A 22,091-nucleotide genomic window follows, 5' to 3' on the forward strand; every position below is an offset into this window, starting at 1 on the left:
TCAAAGCTCTACCTAATAAATTAAGTACCATAATTAAGTGATGATACTAGTGATTAATCATTATCCCGAGAGAGCAGCCTAAATGGTCATTAAACTTCATACTTATTTCCAATATGGTCATTTTACTGTAATTTTTTTTTCAATAGTCACTTAACTAAATACTTATATGATCTTTGGTCATTCTGTTAGTCACACTGTTAGTCACACCGTTACCTCGCTTTCTGTTTATTATCAGTTGGCAATTGTGTTCCTAGACTAGTCACTCTCTCACTTTCTTCCTGCTTCCCTCAGAGACCATACTTAAACCCAAATTACCACTTAAGATATTAATTAATTTAGAGCCTGCTTATATTTATTTGTGTAGCCAGAAGCACTAAGGGAGGAAAATAACAAACTAAAGAAACACAACGAAGATTTAACCAAGGAAATAGAACAAATCCACGAAAATCAATGCAATGATGTTGAAGAACTAGTTTATCTGCGATGGATAAATGCTTGCTTAAGACATGAACTCAGGAACTATCAGCCTGGCATAGGTGAAAACAGCTGCCAGAGACCTGAGTAAATCTTTAGGCCCGAAATCTGAAGAGAAAGCTAAGCAACTAATACTGAAATATGCAAATAAAGAAGACCTTTCCGGAAGAGGAACACCTGATACAGATTTATATATGGAACAATCAACACCTTGTCAAGCTTCTGTTCTTACAGATTCTGATGACAGTCCTCATGGTCGTATGATTGCCAGCAAATCCTACTCGTCAAGCAAGAAACATGTTTTTGGTAAACTTCTCAAGCTAATAAGAGGACATAGCCAGTTATCATCTCAAGAAGACATCCAAGCTGAAGAAAATGTCCCCTTTAACTTACACAAAAACTGGTTCAAACTCGGAACATGTGTCTGAAGCTCAAAGCCAACATCAATTTAATCAATACAGAAATGGTGAGATACCAGAATTTTCTGTCAATGTCAATGTGCATGAATCATGCGTTTTCTGTCACATTGTCGTCGTACATAATAGTGTTCTTTTGCATTTGCTTCTCTCTTATAATTCTAGAATCAAACATATACATAACTAACTTGCTTTAAGAGAACTAGAGGGGTGTGCATGATAAGAATTAGTAAAATACCCATCAATTATTTTGGATCCCTGTTAATAATTACTAGTGGAGTTTAGACCTTCATCTGTAAAAATGTCACACTTTCAACTGTCATAAGTTCGATTATATATCTTCACAATTACTTGCCCAGATGTGAAATAACATGAGCTACATGGCACAATCACAGAAAACATGCACAATTAGCCAATTACATAATAAAATCATCATAAAATTAGTGATCCCTGTGAATTAAAAGACAACCCAACTCTGTTACAAGGCACATGAATACATGTTCTTGCATAATGAATCTAATGAAGTTCTGGAACAATAAGAACAAAGACTAAAAAATAACAGAAACACTTGCTTTTCACATAACCCCAAATCAAACTTAGTTAACTTGATCATTATTCATAGCATTCTTACATGTTAATAGTAATAAGTTTTGGAAAGAATACATACCCATATGCGCTTCTCTTCCATTCTCCATCGTTTCGCCAACGAAAAAGAAGAACCCTAGCTGTGTTTTGAGGTTTTTGGTGATGGTTTGTATTCTCTTATCTCAGCAGAGATGAATATAAATATAAAGAGTTATGTAGAAATATAAAATGTTTTAAGTATAATAATTAATACATTAACATACACACTGACTCTTCTCCGTTAGTTATAGACAGCCAATTGACGTAATAATGCTGAGTGAAACTTACTTATAGTATAATTACCACAGTAAAATATTTTTAAGTAAAATGACCATATTGGAAATAAGTATGAAGTTTAATGACCATTTAGGCTGCTCTTTCCATTATCCCAGTTGACGAATTAATTAAAGCTAAAGCAACAGTAAAAGGCCAGAGTTCTTTCTGGTGAATAGAAGTTTGTCCGATTCAATTCATTATCCTAAATGAGGTGATTTCCCCGTTCACTTTCGAAAACATTATAAGTAATAAACTAATTATATTCTTGGAAACATTAATCTGACAAGTGGATCATAGTATCTGCATTGGGTCCGACCCAAATACTCCCACACTATTATGTCATTAATTATTCGATGTTTCAAAAATTTTAAGACATCAAGAATCGGGTTATAATTTTGTTAAATAATTTATTCTGACTTGCCTGAATGTGAAATAAAAGTTAAAAAGTAAGTAATGTGAAAATAGTGATAGGATCGACTGATATTAAATATACATAAATATAATGAAAAAAATAATGAATAAGTTGATTTATATATTGTAAAATTTTAGTATACTTGTTTTGAAATGTAAACAATTAGATGAGATGTTAAAGAAGAAAAGTATAAGGAAATGATCAGAACATAGTGCATTTAAAATATCAACATTATAACGCATTAATTATAGCATATATGATTTTTAGTTAGTATTTAGCTTTCATGTTATCGGTAAATTGTTTGTTATATAATATAATATTATATTGTATATAATTATCCATTAACAACCTAGTTTGTAATGGGTATGCCACTATTCATTTAAATATGCGCACGCAAACTATAATATATAATTAGTATAGTGCATCAGAAGAAACAAGAAGCAGCAATTGTTTTTGTTGATATAATTATTCGAGAAAAGCTAAGCTACACTTTTAGTGATTGGAAATTTGGAATGAGATACTCCCTCCGTCTCAATTTATAGGTCCATTTTGAAATAAATACACATATTAAGAAAAAAGTTGGTTGGATGGAATCTTATCTCATATATCATTAATTAGTGCATTGATAAGTGAGAATATTGTTGAGTTTCAAAAAAATCACAATAAATATAGGGATTTAGTGCATTGAGAAATGAGAATAATGTTGAGTTTCAAAAAAATCATAATTAATATGTAGATAAATTTGTATTGAAAGGAGAGAGGGACAAGTATTTTGGGACAAATTTTTTTTTCAAACTGGACCTATAAATTGAGACGGAGGGAGTATATATCGCAGAGGGGATAAAAAGCTGAGTCTACTGCGCTTGCTTGCGATCGATAATACAAAAAGAAAAGGCAAACAGCTAAAGTTGTCTCAACCTCCGAAAATAATTGGATCACATTATTGTGCATGTATTTTGTAAGCATTTAATTTATTGCATATATAGCTATGGCTCTACCACTAACTAGTTTCACCGTACAAGATTCAAATTTAAATAAAATAATTATTTTTGAAATAATTTGAATTGTGGATCAAACTCGATCACTAACAAATAAACCGTAACTCTGAGTTGATTTCTATCGATTAATAATAAAACAGCGGAATTTATTATGATCGATCAAATTTATCCGTTTTTCTTGTTATCAATTGAGAATTATAAAGTTAACGAAGACAAGCGGAAAATTTCTTGATGTCTCTTTAAAGTTCTAAGTTCGACTCCTGGCTACGATCAGTGGTGGATCTATCGAGTTTGTGTTACTTTGTTGGATCTTGTTTTAAGTAGTAACAATCTCTAGAACAAGATAACGATGTTCTCTACATCTTAGATTCGAAAGAAATAATGTATGTGAAATTGAGCAGCTCACTTGAAGAACTATGACATATGGTGTTCGGGTTGATGCATATAAGTAGGCATCATTGGGATGTCAAGCTTAGTGTCAACTATTCTCGAATCGGGGTTAGTAACCTCGTTTCGGGGTTCTTTGTGAAGTCTGTTAAATCGGACGACGATTGAACATCATTTATTACCATATTGAACTGATATATTCTATTTTAATAATTTAAAATATTAATAACATACTATTTTTAAATTATAGCCAACCAATATAGCCAAGACCATTGAAGCAAAAATGTCTTACAGGTTCAGCAAATTTTACATAATGTCTTACAGGTCTCATTTAGCCAACGATTATAGTCAACGCCGTTGGAGATGCTCCAACCATTGAAAATCATTAGTTAAAAGATGAGTTGACATGCTAAAAATAAAAAAATTTAGCCAACCGCTTGAAAAACTCAACTCCAACCATACGTAGCTGTTATATAAAAACTTGATTTGATTAAATTTAGACAATAATTATAAGAAATAAAATTATTATTAAATTGAATTTATAAGAAAGTTATTTATGAAACTTATTCACAATAATTAATTATTATTTTAAAATATAATTATTAGAATCTGAAAATAACAAAATAATCAAATTTTAAAATATAGCTAACCATTATGACTAACACCACTGGAGCAAAAAGCTTACAGGTTCAGCAAATTTTTACATAATCATCTATATTTACACTTTTAGCTAACAGTTACTCCCTCTGTCCCATTTAATTGTATACGTTTCTTTTCAACTGCTCGACACGCATTTCAATGCTCTTATAAAATATAGTTCCATAACTTATTTTTGAGATTTTTTTTTTCTGAATAAAAATATAACATCCAAACTTTAATTCAGAAAAAGAAAATTTTAAAAATAAATTACACAACTACACTTTACAGGAGCATTAAAGTCCGTGCCGCGTCCCCGTCCCCCAATGTATACAACTCAGGGGGACGGAGGGAGTATAACACATGCCTAACTATTTGACCCTGATTACCTTTGTATTAACAAAATTGCCACTGTCTACGTTCATGGTTTAAACAGATGCCAGCGCGAGTTCTATGGGCCCTACCACACGTGCACACAAGATACTCCCACTGCAGCAGCTTACATGAGAAGTTTATTTTCAAATTACTCGTACCTTTCTATGTGGCTTGCTGTGCAGCCTTCTCAATTACTGTATTATCTTTTATTCAAGAATCTAATAACTATGAAATGTATATAAATTATTATTGATTATAAAATTTTAAAACATAAATTATTTGATCAAAATATGAAACGTCAGTTAGCTGTATAATTGTTTTGGTTTGACTATAAATAAAATATACAATGTGGGAAGATGTTGATGTTGTATCTTCTTTGTAAGGACTTATTTTTTGGTGATTTCACTGAAGTAACAATTTAAGAATATTTTTAAGAATCAATATTGTTATGATCTTTTGTACATGAGCGCCCGCACAAAACATTAAATTTCTTTTAATATTATAAAGCCATTAAACAAGTAAATCGGACTTGACTTATAAATTTTTTACACAAACGATACATAAAAACTCTGCTCACAGTAACATTAATATTTGGGTAGTTTTATATCGAATAGTTTTTTATTTCTGAAAAGTATTTTATATCTGTAATTAAAAAAGAATATTTAATTTAAAAACAAAATATTGATAGGTTATAAATTTCAATATTTAATAATATTCAATATCATAGTTTATTTTACAAAAATAAATTTAAAATTTTAAATGAATAAAATTCGTAAAAACTATATATAAATATTGGTTATTATTATTAATATAAAACGTAATTTTGTTTGTCACATGTAACCACATTGTTCGACTTAACCTCTAATTGAAAAATCAAAGCACTATTGCATTACTGTGTTTTGCCATTCTCTTAAACTACTGTGTTCACATTCTGTAATTTTGTTGTGATTACAGGATATGAATTCCTTTTATTTAACACTTTCATTAACCACATATCATCTTCATAATATTTTTGTATTTTAAGTGAACAAGACTACGGGGTCGTTTGGGTGAGATTAGAATAAATGCTTCTTGCTTAAAGTAAAAAAAAGTAAAGTAAAAATTAGAAGGAAGTTAAGACTTATAAGTGATTAAAGTGTTTGGGAAATAAGTAGAATTCTTGAAACAAAAGCTAGCATTCTCAACTTCTTTTAAACGCTTCTGAACTTTTTACACAAACGGGTCAAGAAAAACAGAAGCCGACTTTTCGAAAAAAGAAGTACTTATATTCGGCAGCCAAACAGGCACCACGTTGCGCTGTGCTTTGAACTCAAAAAAATAAGTGAACAAGATGACAGTATACTGTGCTTTGAATTTCAAAAAAAAAAGAAAAATTCTATCAGTAAATATAATAGAACATGCAAAGGCCAGCAGGGCGGGCTTAAATACTAGTTTATATAGGTGGTGTTTGGCTACGGCTTTTAAGCCGACTTCTGAGCTTATAAGTTAGAAGCACTTATTTCGTACTGTTTGTGTAATAAGTCAAGAAGCACTTATAAAAAGCTAGGAATGCTGGCTTTTGTTTCAGGACTTCTGCTTATTTGCCAAACACTTTAATCACTTATAAGTCTTGTCTGGCTTCTAACTTCTACTCCACTTATTTATTTTAAAGAAGAAGCACTTATTTTAAACTCAGCCAAACGGCCCCATAATAACTCTCTTGTCATCATTCAAGACGACTGCCCATTTGTTCCTATCCTCAAATAGAGTATAAACAAGAAAGGGAAATTAAAAAAATTCAAAAACTACTCTTGCAATAAATTAACTGAAAAATTTAACAAACAAAGTAAAATATAGTTAAACAAAATAACATCACCGTGTGCAACAAAATTGCCGGTAAAGTGGTAAACTAGTAACAGCTTGAAATAATCGGATCAGATTTTGGGCCTCTGTACTGTGCGGTCCGGGTAAAAAGAGTATCCAGTCCAAGCATTCCCTTCTCACAGCCCTAAGAGAAGTCCTAACGGTGATACTAAAATGTGTATAGCTATTATTATAATTTGAAATCAAAAAATGGTTTTTGGAATTAAAATAGAATTCATAGTCCAATGGGTAGATTTAAAATAGAACCAGTTAGATGTATATTTAACTAACCTTCAACTTGGGTGTTATATTACAGTAAAAACTCTATAAATTAATAATGTCGGGACTGGAGAAATTTATTAATTTAGAGAGTTATTAATTTATCCATAAATTAATAATTATTAATTTATCCATAAATTAATAATTATTAATTTAAAGAGTTTTTAACCAATTATATTGTGCATACCAAACAAAAAGACAAATTAGTCTATTTCTCTTAGAAATGACATTGCAACGAACCCTGGGAATCAATGTAAATTAGTAACTACTGTGTTCATATATATTGGAAATCAATAACGACAACGTAAATTAGTAATTACTGTGTTCATATATATTGGAAATCAATAATGACTTTTGAAGTATTGTACAGTAAATGTAATATATTTCAATCGAGTGTAATATATTTTTTTCAATTTCTATGAATTATTAATTTATGATTTTTTTGGGACCGAAATTTATAAAGGGATCTCTCGAAAAATTATTATCTTATTATTTTATCGAGTTTTTCAATTTTTTACCTGAGCCCAAGTCGGGACCGGACAAATTTATTATTTTAGGGAGTTTATTAATTTACCGAGTATTAATTCAAAGAGTTTCTACTGTATAGCGATAGCATCCAATTGGAGTTGCATTTTATCCTTGGGTGGTATATTATAGCAATAACAACATCTATACTTAGTTCTATATTTAGCACAAAATATAGCATTTTGCTATTTTGCATCAAAATATAGCATCCCATTGAAGTTGTATTTTTTACTTGGATGCTATATTATGACAATAGCAACCACTTTAACTCCCCGTTGGACTTGTGTGCTCTAATAAAAGGAGATAAGCACATATCTTCGCAAACATAAAAGAGAACATAGATCTGTTCACAAACATAAAAAGAGAGATGTTGAGAGAAATTATTATTTCCTGGAAATCTTCTTTTGTTGGGTACAATCCCGCTCTTCGTCATGCCCACGAGGTAATTACAATTCAAATCTGTGTTTCTGTGGACATATCCATGCATCTTGTCATATGTATAAACATGTGTATTGAGATCTAATCAATTTGTTATTGTTGTGTGTAATATCTGTATATACGCTGTTTGTGTCAAGAGCGAGGGATTTAATTTGTCCATAAGGCCTAGGTTGTGTACGTGGTATGATAATATCCATCTTCAATGATTAAGCTTTGTTGTAACAAGCCTGTATTGTTTAAACCCTAAGATCTCTACTTTTTAAATTACCAAACTCGCTAGCATGTTTGCCTGGTTGATTATGATGATTGTATCAGTATCATTGTCTTGTGTGATTTACTATCACTATTTTCCTTGCTATTCCTTGTTATGATAATGATTTACTGTTTGAAATCTGGAAATTGCCAAGTATGATTGGATTGTATGTATTGGAATTTGTGTTTGTGAATCTTGTTCGATCATTCTTGTTTGTTTTGTTTTGTATGTGTAATATTTTATAGTGGTGTTGATGGTTAATTTTTTCCATTTACGTAACTGTTTTTTTTTGTTTAATTTTAGGTTCTTAAACGTTATCCTGAAGCCCGAACCGTGATTGTTTCATCAGCAAGTATTTCTCGGAGATTGCTAGTAGTCTGGTGGATTGTTTCTATCCCCACATTACTGGTCACAACAACTATACTCCAATGCGGAAATAATATTGTTGATAAAGACGACGAGTAATTTTCTTCTTCTAAGTTTATCCACTTCCATATGTTTGTAAATATGTGTTTGCATGTTTTAGTGTCCCATTCATATGTGTTTTTGTGTGTTATATGATTCTTGTTTAAAATCTATTTTCTAATCATTTTCTTGGTTTCTTATTTTAGATTTTGGGAACGCTTAAGCTCCTTGGAAAACCATACTGTTGGTGGCGAGTCGGTGTCAAGAGGCGAGAAAGAATTTAAGAAGAATCAATAGTTTGTCAATTTATCTCAGCAGCTCGCTGTTCATTGTTTAGAAATTTATGATAAGGGTGTGTGTATCTAATTTGTTTGATGCCACAAATTGTACATGAATTTTTTAGTTTTGGAAGTTAATGTTTTCGTTAAAATGAAATATTGCAGTACCATCAAAGAATTTAACGTTTTTGTTAGAATCAGGCCAATTAAAATAACATTGTACATGGTTGAAATCCTCAAGAAAATTGGTTAGGTAACAAGTGCAGACATGAACCACAAGATAATTAGTTATCAAAAGTGTCTTGGAATATAAGCAGTTGAATTCCCCAAAACTGAAGCTACCATTGTTAATGTAATAATGAGGCAGGGGATGATACAGTCAAAGCTACTATGAAGCCTGAAGGTATGAACCTCGGTTGCAAGATACTTTGGTTCTCGGTTATGGCTTATAGTTTCTTATCACTTACTTTATTCATTATTCTTTTTTGCTCTGCTTTAAATTCTTCATTATATAACTTTAAAGTTTCAATAATTGCATATTGTTATGCTTTTGTGGTGTATTTTTATTGTTGGATTTGGTTCATTTATCACTGTGTTCAAAAAGTTTTCTGCGGGATGCTAGAGCAAATAAGGTACATATAACACTGTTACCTCGAGTCTTTAAATTGAGTTTATTTATTGGCAGTGGATATCCATTAGCAGCGAAATTCCAATATGTTCTTATTTTCGCATGGGTAACATAGAGGGATTCCAGGTATATATAAGTTCAGAATTCCAAGAACTAATCATTGATCACTTGAATTAGCAACCCTATGACTAGAAATCGGACTCAGGCTGAGGTGAGTCCAAGTACTCATTCTGGTGTACATTGAGACATAGAATTTACATTGTTTCAAGGCATGTGAGCTGGGACTTGCTGATTGTTTGCTAATTTCGTTTTGAGGTGATTACAAATATTAAGTTATCTGATTACATAAATTTTGGGCATCCTACATGTTTGCTTGATGTGCCAATATTTTACTGTAGGTCACAGATTGTAAAAAAGTTACTCGTATTGATTATATGTGGTGTTAGCTAGTTAGAAAAGAAAGGCTTGAGCAAGTCTAAATTCTAATGCAATGCTAAAGTTGGTCTCATTTGTATAATGTGGAACTAAATTTCACAAATTAAGAATTTAAGAAGAATCAATATATAGTTTTCTTGATATCTAATTTGTTTGATGTCACAAATTACACGAAAACTTTAATTCTGGAAGTTAACGTTTCTATTAGGATAAAATATTGCATTGCCATCAAAGAATTAAACGTTTTTGTTAGAATCAGGCCAATTAAAATATTATTGTACATGGTTGAATTTGAACTCGGATCTATGAGCACTTTAATGCAGTGAAGATTTTATATTTAATAATAATACAAAATTAAATATATAAACGATCAAAAAAATGTGTGTTGACAAACTTGATAAAGTTACAAGAAGAAAGTTACAAACTTGATAACGTTATAAATAAAAATTTATAATCTAAACTTTTGTTTGATATAAAAATTATATTTTTTTTATTAAATATAGATAATATTTTTTTACGTCCCTATATACGTGTCAAACATCAAAATACGAAAGAATGAGCCAGAAAATTACACAAATTCAAAGATAAATCCTTTTCAAACCCTAATAAAAAGACGCATCCCCTTTTCAAACCCTTATAAAAAGTCGAAGATAGAGAGAGATTCTGCACATATCAACGATCTATTCACAAACATAGAGAGAGATAGATGTTGAGAAAAATTATTAGTTCCTGGTGGTGTAAAGCATCTTTGTATGTGCACGAGCCCGCTATTCGTCGTGCCTACGAGGTAATTACAATTCAAATCTGTGTTTTTTTGGATATATACGCTGGAATTTGTGTTTGTGAATCTTGTTCGATCATTTTTATTTTGTGTTGTTTTGTATGTGGAATTTGTGTTAATGTTTCAATTTACGCAACTGTTTTTTTTGTTTAATTTTAGGTTCTGAGAACGCATCCCCATGTCCGAGTCGTTCATGTTTCATCAACAAGTCTTTCTATGAGATTGCTCGCAGCCTCGTGGATTGTTTTAGCTTCCACATTACTGATCGCAGAAGTTATAATCCCACGCAGAAATAAAATTGCACATGAAGACGAGTAATTTTCTTCTTCTATCTAAGTTTATCCACTTCAATATGTTGGTAAATATGTGTTTGCATGTTTTAGTGTCCCATTCATATGTGTTTTTGTGTGTTATATGATTTTTGTTTAAAATCTATTTTCTAATCGTTTTCTCGGTTTCTTATTTTAGATTTTGGGCAAGCGTCTTGGAAAACGATACTGTTGGTGGCGAGTCGGTGTCAAGAGGCGAGAAAGAATTTAAGAAGAATCAATACTTTTCTTGATATATCTAATTTGTTTGAATCAGGCCAACTAATATATTATTGAACATGGTTGAATTTGAACTCGTATCCATGAGCACTTTAATGCAGTGAAGATTTTATATTTAATAATAATACGAAATTAAATATATAAACGATCAAAAATGTGTGTTGGCAAACTTGATAAAAGCAAACGAGAAAAATATTAAGAGATGGAGTGAGACAGCTCAATGTTCTACTTTCTGTAAAGACTTAGCAGCAATAAGATGATTTTTAAGTCATCTGCATTCCCAGCCGACAATGAGGTGAAAAAGTATGCAATGTTAATGATCATAATATATTACAAGGAATGCCTAGATCCATGATTCAAAGATCAACACATAACTTTCCTGTCAATGTGGAACATACTGTGGAGAAACAACTTTCCTGGGTGATTTGGCGAATTTAAGTGGATTCTCAATTACTTGCTTACCAAAAGAACTACTGAAATTAAATAAACACGGAGAGCCCAATTATGTCAGCAGGAATGCCAGCGTTCATGTAATATTGTTACGACGATAGTGATCCTGATATCCATGGAACTACAGCAGCTACTATAAATATAGACATGGTAAAGTAACGAATTTTTTAGAATAGTATTGGTGCTGGAATAGCACTTGCAACTGGACCATCATCTTTGGAAAGTTTCAGCCTATACTTAAAGTTTGGTGATTCCATTCTAATTCTTAAATTTCACCCAACCATTGTCTGGATTCTGGAATGCCAAAAATTAACCAAAATTCTGGGAATCTATATATTACTACAAAATTACATAATCACGACATCTAGTGTCCGTCTAAAAGCATCACCAAGACAAAAGAGTATACCCCTCAGTTCAGCTCAGTGTTTGATAACCCAAGGGTCCTTGTGTTCCATTCCGCTGCGTGTCATTCTTGCCTATAAAAGATGGCATCCAAGGAAAGAGCTTTCCTATTTCCTTGCTTATTGTATTACGAGTCAGTTGCTTATCATTTATCCCAAACTTGGCTCTTTCGATTGCTGCCATTATATCTTCCCTTGCCACACATTCACTACCTGCGGATTTAAGAAGATGATGAACACCAAGAAAATATTTGACTATTAGAAAAAAAATCTTGATGATTCAACCAAGTGATATTAATTACACACCTATACTTGAAAGTTAAAACATATTTCTGATAATTAGGCAAGATAGCAGCAAAGTAACAAGAAGTGTTCGGTGTTCCTGGTGGGTCCATTTTGTGAAACGACAAAAGTAATCAGTCGAAGTTTAAAAAGAGAGTACACTACTTAAAGCCAGTCCAATGCAATGCCAAACTTGGTTGCATTGCGATAATTTGGAACCGAATGCAGAAAAACACAACTCCACAGGAGTTGCATTATTTGATGCAATTCATGCAAATATGCATAAAAATGCATAATGGGTTCCCAGTTTGCAACAATTGTTGCATATATGCCACAAATGAAATGTCAGTTGATGTCATAGTTGTAAAGGCATAGCCTACGAGACATAAAATGGCCAGGCGTCCAACCCGCCTCAGTTTTCAAGGCAACGGCCTTGGTCCGCCTAGTTCTCCTAATTTACACCTACTTCCGTTCGACAGAAAATAGCCAGCCGTAAATTACTTATAAGGAATATTGATCCATTGTAAACATCACGATTACAAGTAAAACAGTCTACAACAATCTATAGGGGAAAAGAATCATCTCCCTGAAAGAACTCATTCCAAAGATATGCTATTAGGTTATTCTATTATTCTTCTTTTCTCCTTTTAAACTTTCCAAACACACCCACGTATATATACATATAGTATAAACATGTTCTCTAATTTGTATACAATATTCAAGTAGTATAAGTACACTTTTTCTGTTTAGTTTAACATATAAATGTATTTATAAAAAAAAAATACCAATATATATAGTTTTACGTATTATCCACCTAAGCGATTAGGCGGTGCACTAGCATTTAGCATCGCCTTTACGCCTAACAAGTATGGTTAATGCACTTTAAATACAAGTTAGGGAGGGTTGTACAAAAAGTTATTTAATTTGGAATTATTTGTTTGCAAAATGCAGCTAGCATTTGAGGGCAATATTTTAGCACCAAAAAACACTTTTTGGTGCCATATCATAGTAATGAGTTGCGGTTGAGGTTTTTGATTCTTAAAACCGAGGCTCTGCGGTTCCAGTTGCGGTTTTATCCAAAAACCGCACCCGCTCTCCCCTAGTAATGACTATGATCGTATTGCATCTAGCATTGGACTGGCTCTTAAAAAGAGAATCCACTATTATAGCAAATACTTCAAAAAGGTGATGAATATTATTGTTATCTCTATAAACATGATTGCTATTTCCACAAGTGTGTACAGCTTTCAATGCATACACTACACGCGTGTATTAATCTTACCTCGGCGAGCAGCTAGAAGAGCAGCTTCATTGACGATGTTTGCTAGATCAGCACCTACAAATCCCTGGGTAACTGATGCTACTAGATCACAGATAAGGCCAGTATCTTCCTCAAGAGGAATTCCTCTTAGATGCACAGCCAAAATCTTGCGCCTTCCATCTTCATCTGGTTCTCCTACCAAAACTTTCCTTGAGAAACGTCCAGGACGGCAAAGAGCGGGATCTAATGCTTCTGGCCTATTAGTTGCTGCTATGACAATCACATTTACTTCTGAATCAAAGCCATCCATTTCGGTCAGCAGCTATAGAGGAAAAAAGATTAGAATTCGGTTGAAAATACAGCAAAATAACTATATAATTAACAGGTTGTTTTTTGAGTAATTCGTAAAAAAAATCATAACATCAGCTATACAATTGTCATTCTGCACATTCCTGCAAGAAGGACAATAATGTTGTTTTAAAGTTTTGTTCTATTTGCCTTCTGAAGGGGAACAATTTTAGTGGAAAGTAAGGGTTTATATTACTTGAGAGGAAGAGTTGACAAACTGTAATATGATTCGCTTTTAACAAATATTTACAACAGGTGTATCAGTGACATATATTATAACACAGCAACATATATATACATATCAATATATCATCTTCCCCGACACTGTCATTTTCACCTTCATTAACTATTGGCAGCTCTATGAACCACAGAGATTACAGTGGAGATGGGGAGGGGGGCTAGAAAAAAATTGGGAAAGAAGAAGAATGATGACAGAGATATCTCCACAGGTGGTTGTTGTGGAAGATATAGTGCCGATGATGACCATAACAGTACTGCCACCTGCAATTAGAAACAATGGAGTCCGGAAGCTGACGGAGGCAATTGTTGGTTTAATGGTCGTGTCAAAAGGTCGCCCATCATTAATTTATAATATGGAAGAGAAGTGATGGTCAAACATGATAAAAGGTTGGAAGTTGGAACAGATTTACAAAAAAAGAAGAAAAAGAACTGAAGCTAATATGGGTCACATGCATGTTTAGAGGGTGCAGTGCAGGGCCTGCAAGCCCCATGCCTTCACACATGTTTAGTTTCACAGGTTTGATATAGAATATGTATAGTTTGCGATTAATATATAATGATACCACAGAAACAATCGAGCAAAATTTCTTTTGAGATTTATACAGTAATTGTGATGTGCAGTTACCTGGTTCAATGTTTGGTCCCTTTCATCATTGAAACTTCTTCCACGCCTGCCCCCAACAGCATCAAGCTCATCGATGAAAATGATCGACGGTGAACTCTTCCTTGCAACACTAAAAAGGTCTCTGATACGAGCTGCTCCTCTTCCAACAAACATTTCGACGAATTCACTGGCAGACACAGTAAAAAATGGCACTCCAGCTTCTCCTGCCACAGCACGGGCTAGTAAAGTTTTCCCAGTTCCCGGAGGACCCACTAGAAGCACTCCTCTAGGTAATTTTGCTCCTAGTCTGGTGTAGTCAATAGAACCTTGCAAACACAAAACTATCTACAAAAAAAATGCATGAGGGCCTTTTCAAGGGAGATTGCAGAGCACATACATAGCTTGCAAGAAGCAAAAAAATTACACGGGCACAAAAATCATTAAAATATAATCTATTGGGCTAAACTAAAGATGGCCCCGATAATCTTTTGATATTAAAAGTACAATCAATCAGTTCACCAACCATGATATTCATCACTCATTTCTTACCGCATTCCCTCTAAAATTTTAAAAAAAAAGCATCCCTACATAATTGGAATTTCAATATAAACTAACCATGAAAATCAGCCATTAAGAATGTTTGATAGGCCTCAAGCATATAGGGAGTTAGTGCGCGATACTATATTTTAATTTATTAAAACTACTAGATTTAGATGGAAAAAATAATGAACTTACATTTGTTTAGTAAGATATATTTCTATACATTCATACTTGCAATAGCAATAGAATGGAAGTGTCTAAACTAAATAATAGTGAAATAAGTTCTTATTCAATAAGATTGAGCCTAATTAGATACCACAAATACTTGAAGTTTGTCGACATATTTGTGTTTCTAATTCCCATAAAAGGTAATGCTTTTCACGCACTAATAGTGTCACAAGTTGTAATTTTTCTTCAGAAATTATTCGTACTCAAAATTTCATAAATACTAAAGTACTTGAATAAATACAAATTCAAATGGCATCTGCATGCTATTTCGTGTTTTTTCTTGCCAATATAAAGTCGCAGTATATGATCGTCCGACTGTGGGGTTAGGTGGGCCAGGGATCTACGGATATAATTACATATATGCTTGTTCTGTGTTGTTCATTTTGGGCTTTTTTAGGGCATTAGAAAGTATTAAGTATAAGAAAGGATGCATGATGATGCCTCTTAGACTTAGAGTAGTTTAAATGAGTAACTTCTTACCTCCATGAGCTCTACTTTTGCAGCATCAACTCCCTCGACGTCCTCAAAGCTGACTACTTGATTGCTAGGTCGTTTTTTCTTTGCTGGGCTATTACTAGCAGAAAGCTGACGATAAAGGATCCACATTAAAGGTGTCAGTGGAATCCAAAGAGTTAAAATGGTGAGTATGATACTCCGTACTGATGCAAGAGCTGATTGAGGAGCTGATGCATACGAAGTTCCACTTTCTCTCATCAAACTAAGAAGATAGCTCTCATCATGATCTATCTTTCTAGTGGAGTACTGCCACAGTGGTGCCGACGGTTTTCCCTTCGCCAACTTTTTCAACATACTTGACTGTTTACTCATACTATTCCTTGACGCCTCAATTCCCTCAACCCCGTTTTCAGATTTACCATCCTCGGCAGTCCTCAACACCGACTCACCTTCAACTTGTTCAGCATTTTCACCACTTTGCACGTCAGTATTGTAGTATATCCTCCGCGATCCCTCCTCAAACAGAACTCTCGTCACCGACCCACTCTGCAAGCTCATAACCAAGTCCGAATACGGAACAAATTTCGGGGAAGGAACCGCAGTCAGCTTAAGAAACAAAAAGCACAACCCTAACACAACAGTAACCGCGGCAGAAATCGTCACTCTTTTCAAATTCTTACGCACATACGTACTCACTCTATCCAACAAACACTTGACCGAGCCCATTCTCAATCTCCTCGACAACAACCTCAATCTTGGCCTCAATCTTATCAAAAATTTCTTCTTTAAGCCACCATTAACTCTATTTCCCAAATGGGGTTTCGTATTCTCCTTCTCATTCGACACCGACCTAATCTTACTATCCAACACCAATCTCTGCCTAGTTTTCGAGCAATTGTACAATCCCAATATAGGGAAACAGCCAGAATAACAACAAGAATTAGCAAATGAGCAAGAAACACCTCTGTATCCACCCCAAGATTCAATTTTTACACTGCTAGCCCTAATATTTCGCTGAGAAATCAAGAACCCATCATTTGAAACAATGGGTAGACATGCCATTCTTTACTTTTTCATAAACTAACATGTGAAACTTGAGATAACTTGAAAAATAACAAGAACCTAGTACAAAGAACAAGAACTTAGTACAACATGTATGTAAGTATAGATTGAACTAGTGTAGATATACAGAAGTTATTACCTGGTGTTTAATCAGATGATAGCTGTAATGTCCGAAGGGAAAGATAAGAAGACCTCATGAGTGTTTTTGCAGAAATCCAGTGTGGGTTTGTTTGCGGATTTGAAATTACATTATGGGCCGCGGCCCAGTATAATGTTCAAAAGATGATTACTTGTGTTTTAAGCCCGTCCGAAATGTATCTTGCTATCCAAGCCCAACCTAAAATTTTTTCTGACAGAAAACTAGAAAATACTACAAATTTTTAGGTTGGAGAAAATGGCCATGTGAAATCTGATTGAGAAGTTAGTTGAGTGTTTGTCTCATAGGTACATCACAAGTATCCGTGATACATAAAAACACATTTATTCTAGAATAATTTATGTATGTTAAATAAAATTAATGATTTTTTGAATAATTTAATTAAGTGTTTGGGTTAATCATATTTTTTTTGATATTTTAAATTATTAAATTCATCGAATATTTGTAAAGAAATAGACTAAATCATATATGTTCAAATATGATAGTATGATATAGAGAGATCCATAAACACCCAAATTTATAAATAAATAGGTGTGTGAGATTGTATTACAAAGTTTAAATATATATTTTTCGAAAAAAACAGGATGTTTAAATATATTTTAATTTTACTAAAATAATCCGTTAAAATAGATACCAAATGAAAAGACATATAAAACTTGTCAAATTTTAGATGATCATCAAAATTTTAAATGCTGCGATTTTAATAATAATAGACCAAAATTGTATGTGTTTTAATTTTAATGATAAAATAATATCAATTTGTTAAAACTTCTGTAATTTTTATTCTTTTAATTAGTAAAAATATATGTCCGATGACCGATTAACAATTTATAACTCATGATAGATAATAAATTTCTAAATTTTTTGAGTTAAATACAGAATTTAATTTTCACATATAAGTAACATATTTGGATATAGATATATAGAATTAAATATTTTAATTATTAAAAATATTTTTTAATGGACTTTAATAATATTTTCTTCTTAATTAAATAGTGTGTGGAATTATTGGTCAAAATTTAATCAGTTTAGGAACCGTGTGTTTTATTTTTGATGTGGGTCTTGTACAGTTCTATAGTTTTTTTCTTCCTAACTTATACAGATTTTAATGAATTTTGCAAGCAAGTAGTAAAAACAGATTTTGTCAAAAAAATAAAGAATTAATAAAAACAGATGAAACCAATATTTTCGCTCTAGACTGGTGTCCATTAGGTTAAAGTAGTACTTAGAAACATTAAACTGTGAAAAATGCGTTGCATGCATGGACTATATACGAATAACAAGAAGTTATAAATTAATAAGGAGTATAATAAAATAGTATTTTTAATTAGTTTCAAAAAAAAAATAGTATTTTTAATTAACCACCCTAGAAAGAACTGAACTCTCCAAACAAACCGATAACTAAACTCCAAGCTTATCATCTATTCCCTTGCTAATCTAACTAAGATATGTTTTATTTTTTAACAGACTTAACAATCTTTTTGGATACAGTACTTATCCATTAGCCCTACTCACTCTATTTATCACTCTCTCACTTGATAGCTTTCTTTTCGTTCATCTCTCAGTTTTCATATAACAAAACACAAGGAATAAAAACATTGTAGCAGCTGAAATGGCCGGAGGTGGTGGCATTGCTCCCGGTACGGGCAAGCAGTATCCCGGAGGCATGACGTGTAACGTCTTCTGGACTTGTATAATTGCCGGAACTGGAGGATTAATTTTCGGATATGATCTTGGCATTTCAGGTCGGTTTTAGTAGTTTTTAATTATATAATAGTTGATTTTAGCTGATTTCGACATAAGTTTTACGTGAGTTCTTTGTAGTGTTTTACGTATGATGTAAAAAATTTGATTTTTGTAGTTTTTAATTATATAACAGTTGATTTTAGTTATTTTCGACAGAAATTTTACGCGAGTTCTTTGTAGTGTTTAACGTGTGATTTATTTTATTATACAGGTGGAGTGACATCAATGCCGATATTTTTAGAGAAATTTTTTCCATCTGTGTACCGGAAAGAAGAGGGCATAACATCGACGAATCAGTACTGCAAATTCAACAGCCAGATTCTGACATTGTTTACGTCGTCGTTGTACCTTGCTGCACTTGTGGCTTGCTTGGTTGCTTCATGGACCACCAGAAAATGGGGGCGCAAGAGGTCCATGCTTATGGGAGGCTTTCTTTTTCTTGCTGGTGCAGTTGTCAATGCCGCGGCTCAGAACGTATTGATGCTCATAATTGGTCGTGTTCTTCTCGGATTTGGCATTGGGTTTGCTAATCAGGTTTAATTTTTATAAGCCAGCTTTTACTTTACTGTACTGATGGTTTATTCTCTGTTGTCTCGGGATTTTACTGTACTGATGGTTTATTCTCTGTTGTCTCGGGATTTTTTTGATGTGTGCAGTCTACACCGATCTATCTGTCAGAAACGGCTCCATATAAATACCGTGGGGCTCTGAATATGATCTTCCAGATGGCAATTACTATTGGAATTCTTGTTGCTGATATTGCCAACTATTATTTTGCGAAATTGGTATGGGGCTGGCGTTTAAGCTTAGGCTGCGCTGGTGTTCCGGCATTGATTTTCATAATCGGCTCGTGGTCTCTCCCAGATACCCCGAATTCCCTTATTGAGCGAGGAAATCATGATGAAGCTAGGAACAGGCTGCAAAAGTTTCGCGGAAATGTTAACATTGAGGAGGAGTTTAATGATCTTGTAGCGGCTTGTGAAGAGGCGAAAAAAATCAAGAATCCGTGGTCTAATATATTCAGGAGAAAGTATCGGCCTCAATTGACGTTTGCAGTTTTACTTCCGGCGTTTCAACAAATGACTGGGATGAATGTTTATATGTTTTATGCTCCGGTTTTGTTTAGAACAATCGGGTTCGGGATGAGTGCTTCTCTGATGTCTGCGTTGATTACTGGCGGGGTTAATGCTGCAGCGACTGTGGTTTCCATTGCTTCGGTTGATAAATTTGGACGGAGGTTTTGGTTCCTCGAGGGTGGCATTCAGATGATTATTTGTCAGGTACTACTCGAGTACATTCTCACTCCTTGGTGCATATTTTTAAATTGATCTCAAACATAAAGTGCTACATAAAGTGCTAATTACTCTTTATACAACTAAGAGCTTCATGCATTTCTAATGATTTGTTTTTTATATCTTAATTTGTGAATTGCAGATTATTGTTTCTGTAGCCATTGGAGTTAGATTTGGTATAAGTGGAAATCCGGGAGAACTCCCAAGATGGTATGCAATCCTTCTTGTTTCCGCGATATGTGTATATGTTGCAGGCTACGCGTGGTCATGGGGACCTCTATGCTGGTTAGTCCCTAGTGAGATCTTCCCACTTGAAATCCGCTCAGCTGCACAGAGCATCAACGTCTCTGTGAACATGATCTTCACTTTTGTCATTGCTCAAATCTTTATGTACGCCCTCTGCCATCTGAAGTTCGGGCTGTTCATCTTGTTTGCCTTCTGTGTTGTGGTCATGAGCATTTTCATATACAAGCTTTTTCCTGAGACAAAGGGGATACCAATTGAAGAGATGGCTGGGATTTGGAAGAAACATCCGTATTGGAAAAAATTTGTAACGTCTACTAAACATGATTGTGAGTGTGGTAGAGCTAAAGGTTCTGGCAATGGGAAAAGAGTGACGAATGGCAAGGATTCTCCCAAGGTCTCTATTGATGGAATTGATTCTCTAAACGGTGGTGAGTCTCCCAAGGAGCGAGAGTGCGAGTTGGAGACAAGGAAGGTGAAAAAATTAGATGAGAAAGATCTGTGTTGATTAGTCTTCCTGGTTTAGAATAATATCTGTAGTACTTAAGTTTTAGTTTTGGTGATGAACTTGTGGATTTTCTTTTTATAGTATGTTGTTAGGATTTTGGTTCGGAAGGATATTAGTATTTGTATCTTGATCGAAACTTATTGCTTCCCAGATTAATATCAGATTAATGTTGAATCTTGTTCTTCTCTCTTAAGTAATCAACTTAAATTTTGAAAGCAAGGCATCTTGTTTATGATGATAATTCTATGGAGCATCTTATTCATGTCTGCTCTCTTAAGTATGGATATGATATTGTCATGTCCGTTGTAGAAAGCTCCTGTCCTGAAGTCTGTTTTGAATAAATGGCCATCAGTGCCTCTGGTCTCTTCATTTTCCCCTGATGTACAGGTATCGGCTGACATCGTTCTAAATTCAACGTTAGCTGCCATCGTTCTAAATTCAACGTTAGCTGCCATAGCAAAACATGGTGGCAAAGAAAGTAAACTAGAAGACAGCAATTCTAATGATCATGTGTACCAAATTACTTCATCTGTTGTGAGTCCTTTGATTATGCGGGATTTGCTGGACCTGGCCTATCAGCATTTCAGTGTAAGTCCCTGCTTTGATAGTGAGGGAAATCCAATCCAAAAATATCAGCATTCAGGTTTTCACCTCTATGGAAGATCTGTTGTCGTACATGAAGAGCACTAACAGCAATGATGAGATTTCTCCCAGACAGGAACTTATTCGAAGGAAATCCATGGAACATTTTAAGTACATGGCTAATCTGTACCAACCATAAACCTTCTTCGATGAAAGGTAACTGTCTGTTCAACCTCCTACAAACTCTCAGTACCAAAATTATATATTTTAATTTCACCACCCATTCAATTGCAGGTTTGATAGTAACAAAGTTGAGAAACTATTGGAGTTCTTGTCTGAAGAAGAAAGAAAGGAGTTAAGTAAGCATGTTATGAAGGAGACAGTCCTCAAGTACTTATGTTCAGATCAATGCCTTCACTCCATATTATAATTTATATTTTGAATATCCTGCCCATAGGGACAAAATCTGACTGTTTTCTTGTAGTGAACAGTGTTTGAAAGATTTATATCTAGCAAGTTGGTTCATGTGGCTGGAAATATGTGTGTGAAAGAAATATAGGTGTCGAGGAAGATGTAGCCAATCTAACAGCAGGAGAAGTGGATGTAATTATCAATACTGCAGACACTACAATATTCGACGTAAGGTACATACATAGGCTAGATGAGCAATATTTTACTTTT

At 33.6% G+C, this 22,091-nt stretch overlaps 3 protein-coding genes and 1 long non-coding RNA gene across 4 annotated transcripts; 3 read left to right on the plus strand and 1 right to left on the minus strand.

The window, feature by feature from the left end:
• The first annotated feature begins 7,530 nt into the window (after positions 1–7,530).
• Positions 7,531–9,292, plus strand: LOC108195586 (uncharacterized). The gene is made up of 3 exons (XM_017362564.2): positions 7,531–7,686; positions 8,239–8,396; positions 8,547–9,292. Exons 1-3 carry the CDS (start codon positions 7,612–7,614, stop codon positions 8,635–8,637), a joined length of 324 nt encoding a protein of 107 aa, XP_017218053.1. The 5' UTR covers positions 7,531–7,611; the 3' UTR covers positions 8,638–9,292.
• A 959-nt stretch (positions 9,293–10,251) lies between these two features.
• Positions 10,252–11,110, plus strand: LOC108195774 (uncharacterized). Its single transcript, XR_010285954.1, has 3 exons — positions 10,252–10,468; positions 10,622–10,776; positions 10,931–11,110. It is a non-coding gene; the product is annotated as an uncharacterized LOC108195774 (long non-coding RNA).
• A 498-nt stretch (positions 11,111–11,608) lies between these two features.
• LOC108196670 (probable inactive ATP-dependent zinc metalloprotease FTSHI 3, chloroplastic) lies at positions 11,609–17,131 on the minus strand. Its single transcript, XM_017364068.2, has 5 exons — positions 17,022–17,131; positions 15,845–16,942; positions 14,618–14,941; positions 13,426–13,726; positions 11,609–12,074 (listed from the first exon to the last, which is right to left on the minus strand). Exons 2-5 carry the CDS (start codon positions 16,880–16,882, stop codon positions 11,875–11,877), a joined length of 1,863 nt encoding a protein of 620 aa, XP_017219557.1. The 5' UTR covers positions 16,883–16,942; positions 17,022–17,131; the 3' UTR covers positions 11,609–11,874.
• Positions 17,132–18,617: 1,486 nt separating this feature from the next.
• LOC108195473 (sugar transport protein 1) lies at positions 18,618–20,974 on the plus strand. Its single transcript, XM_017362436.1, has 4 exons — positions 18,618–18,784; positions 18,997–19,319; positions 19,442–20,065; positions 20,220–20,974. The coding sequence occupies exons 1-4, from the start codon at positions 18,652–18,654 to the stop codon at positions 20,826–20,828; spliced, it is 1,689 nt and encodes a 562-aa protein (XP_017217925.1). The 5' UTR covers positions 18,618–18,651; the 3' UTR covers positions 20,829–20,974.
• Positions 20,975–22,091: the final 1,117 nt, after the last annotated feature.

This window comes from Daucus carota, chromosome 7, assembly GCF_001625215.2.
Source record: "Daucus carota subsp. sativus chromosome 7, DH1 v3.0, whole genome shotgun sequence".
Taxonomy (NCBI): domain Eukaryota; kingdom Viridiplantae; phylum Streptophyta; class Magnoliopsida; order Apiales; family Apiaceae; genus Daucus; species Daucus carota.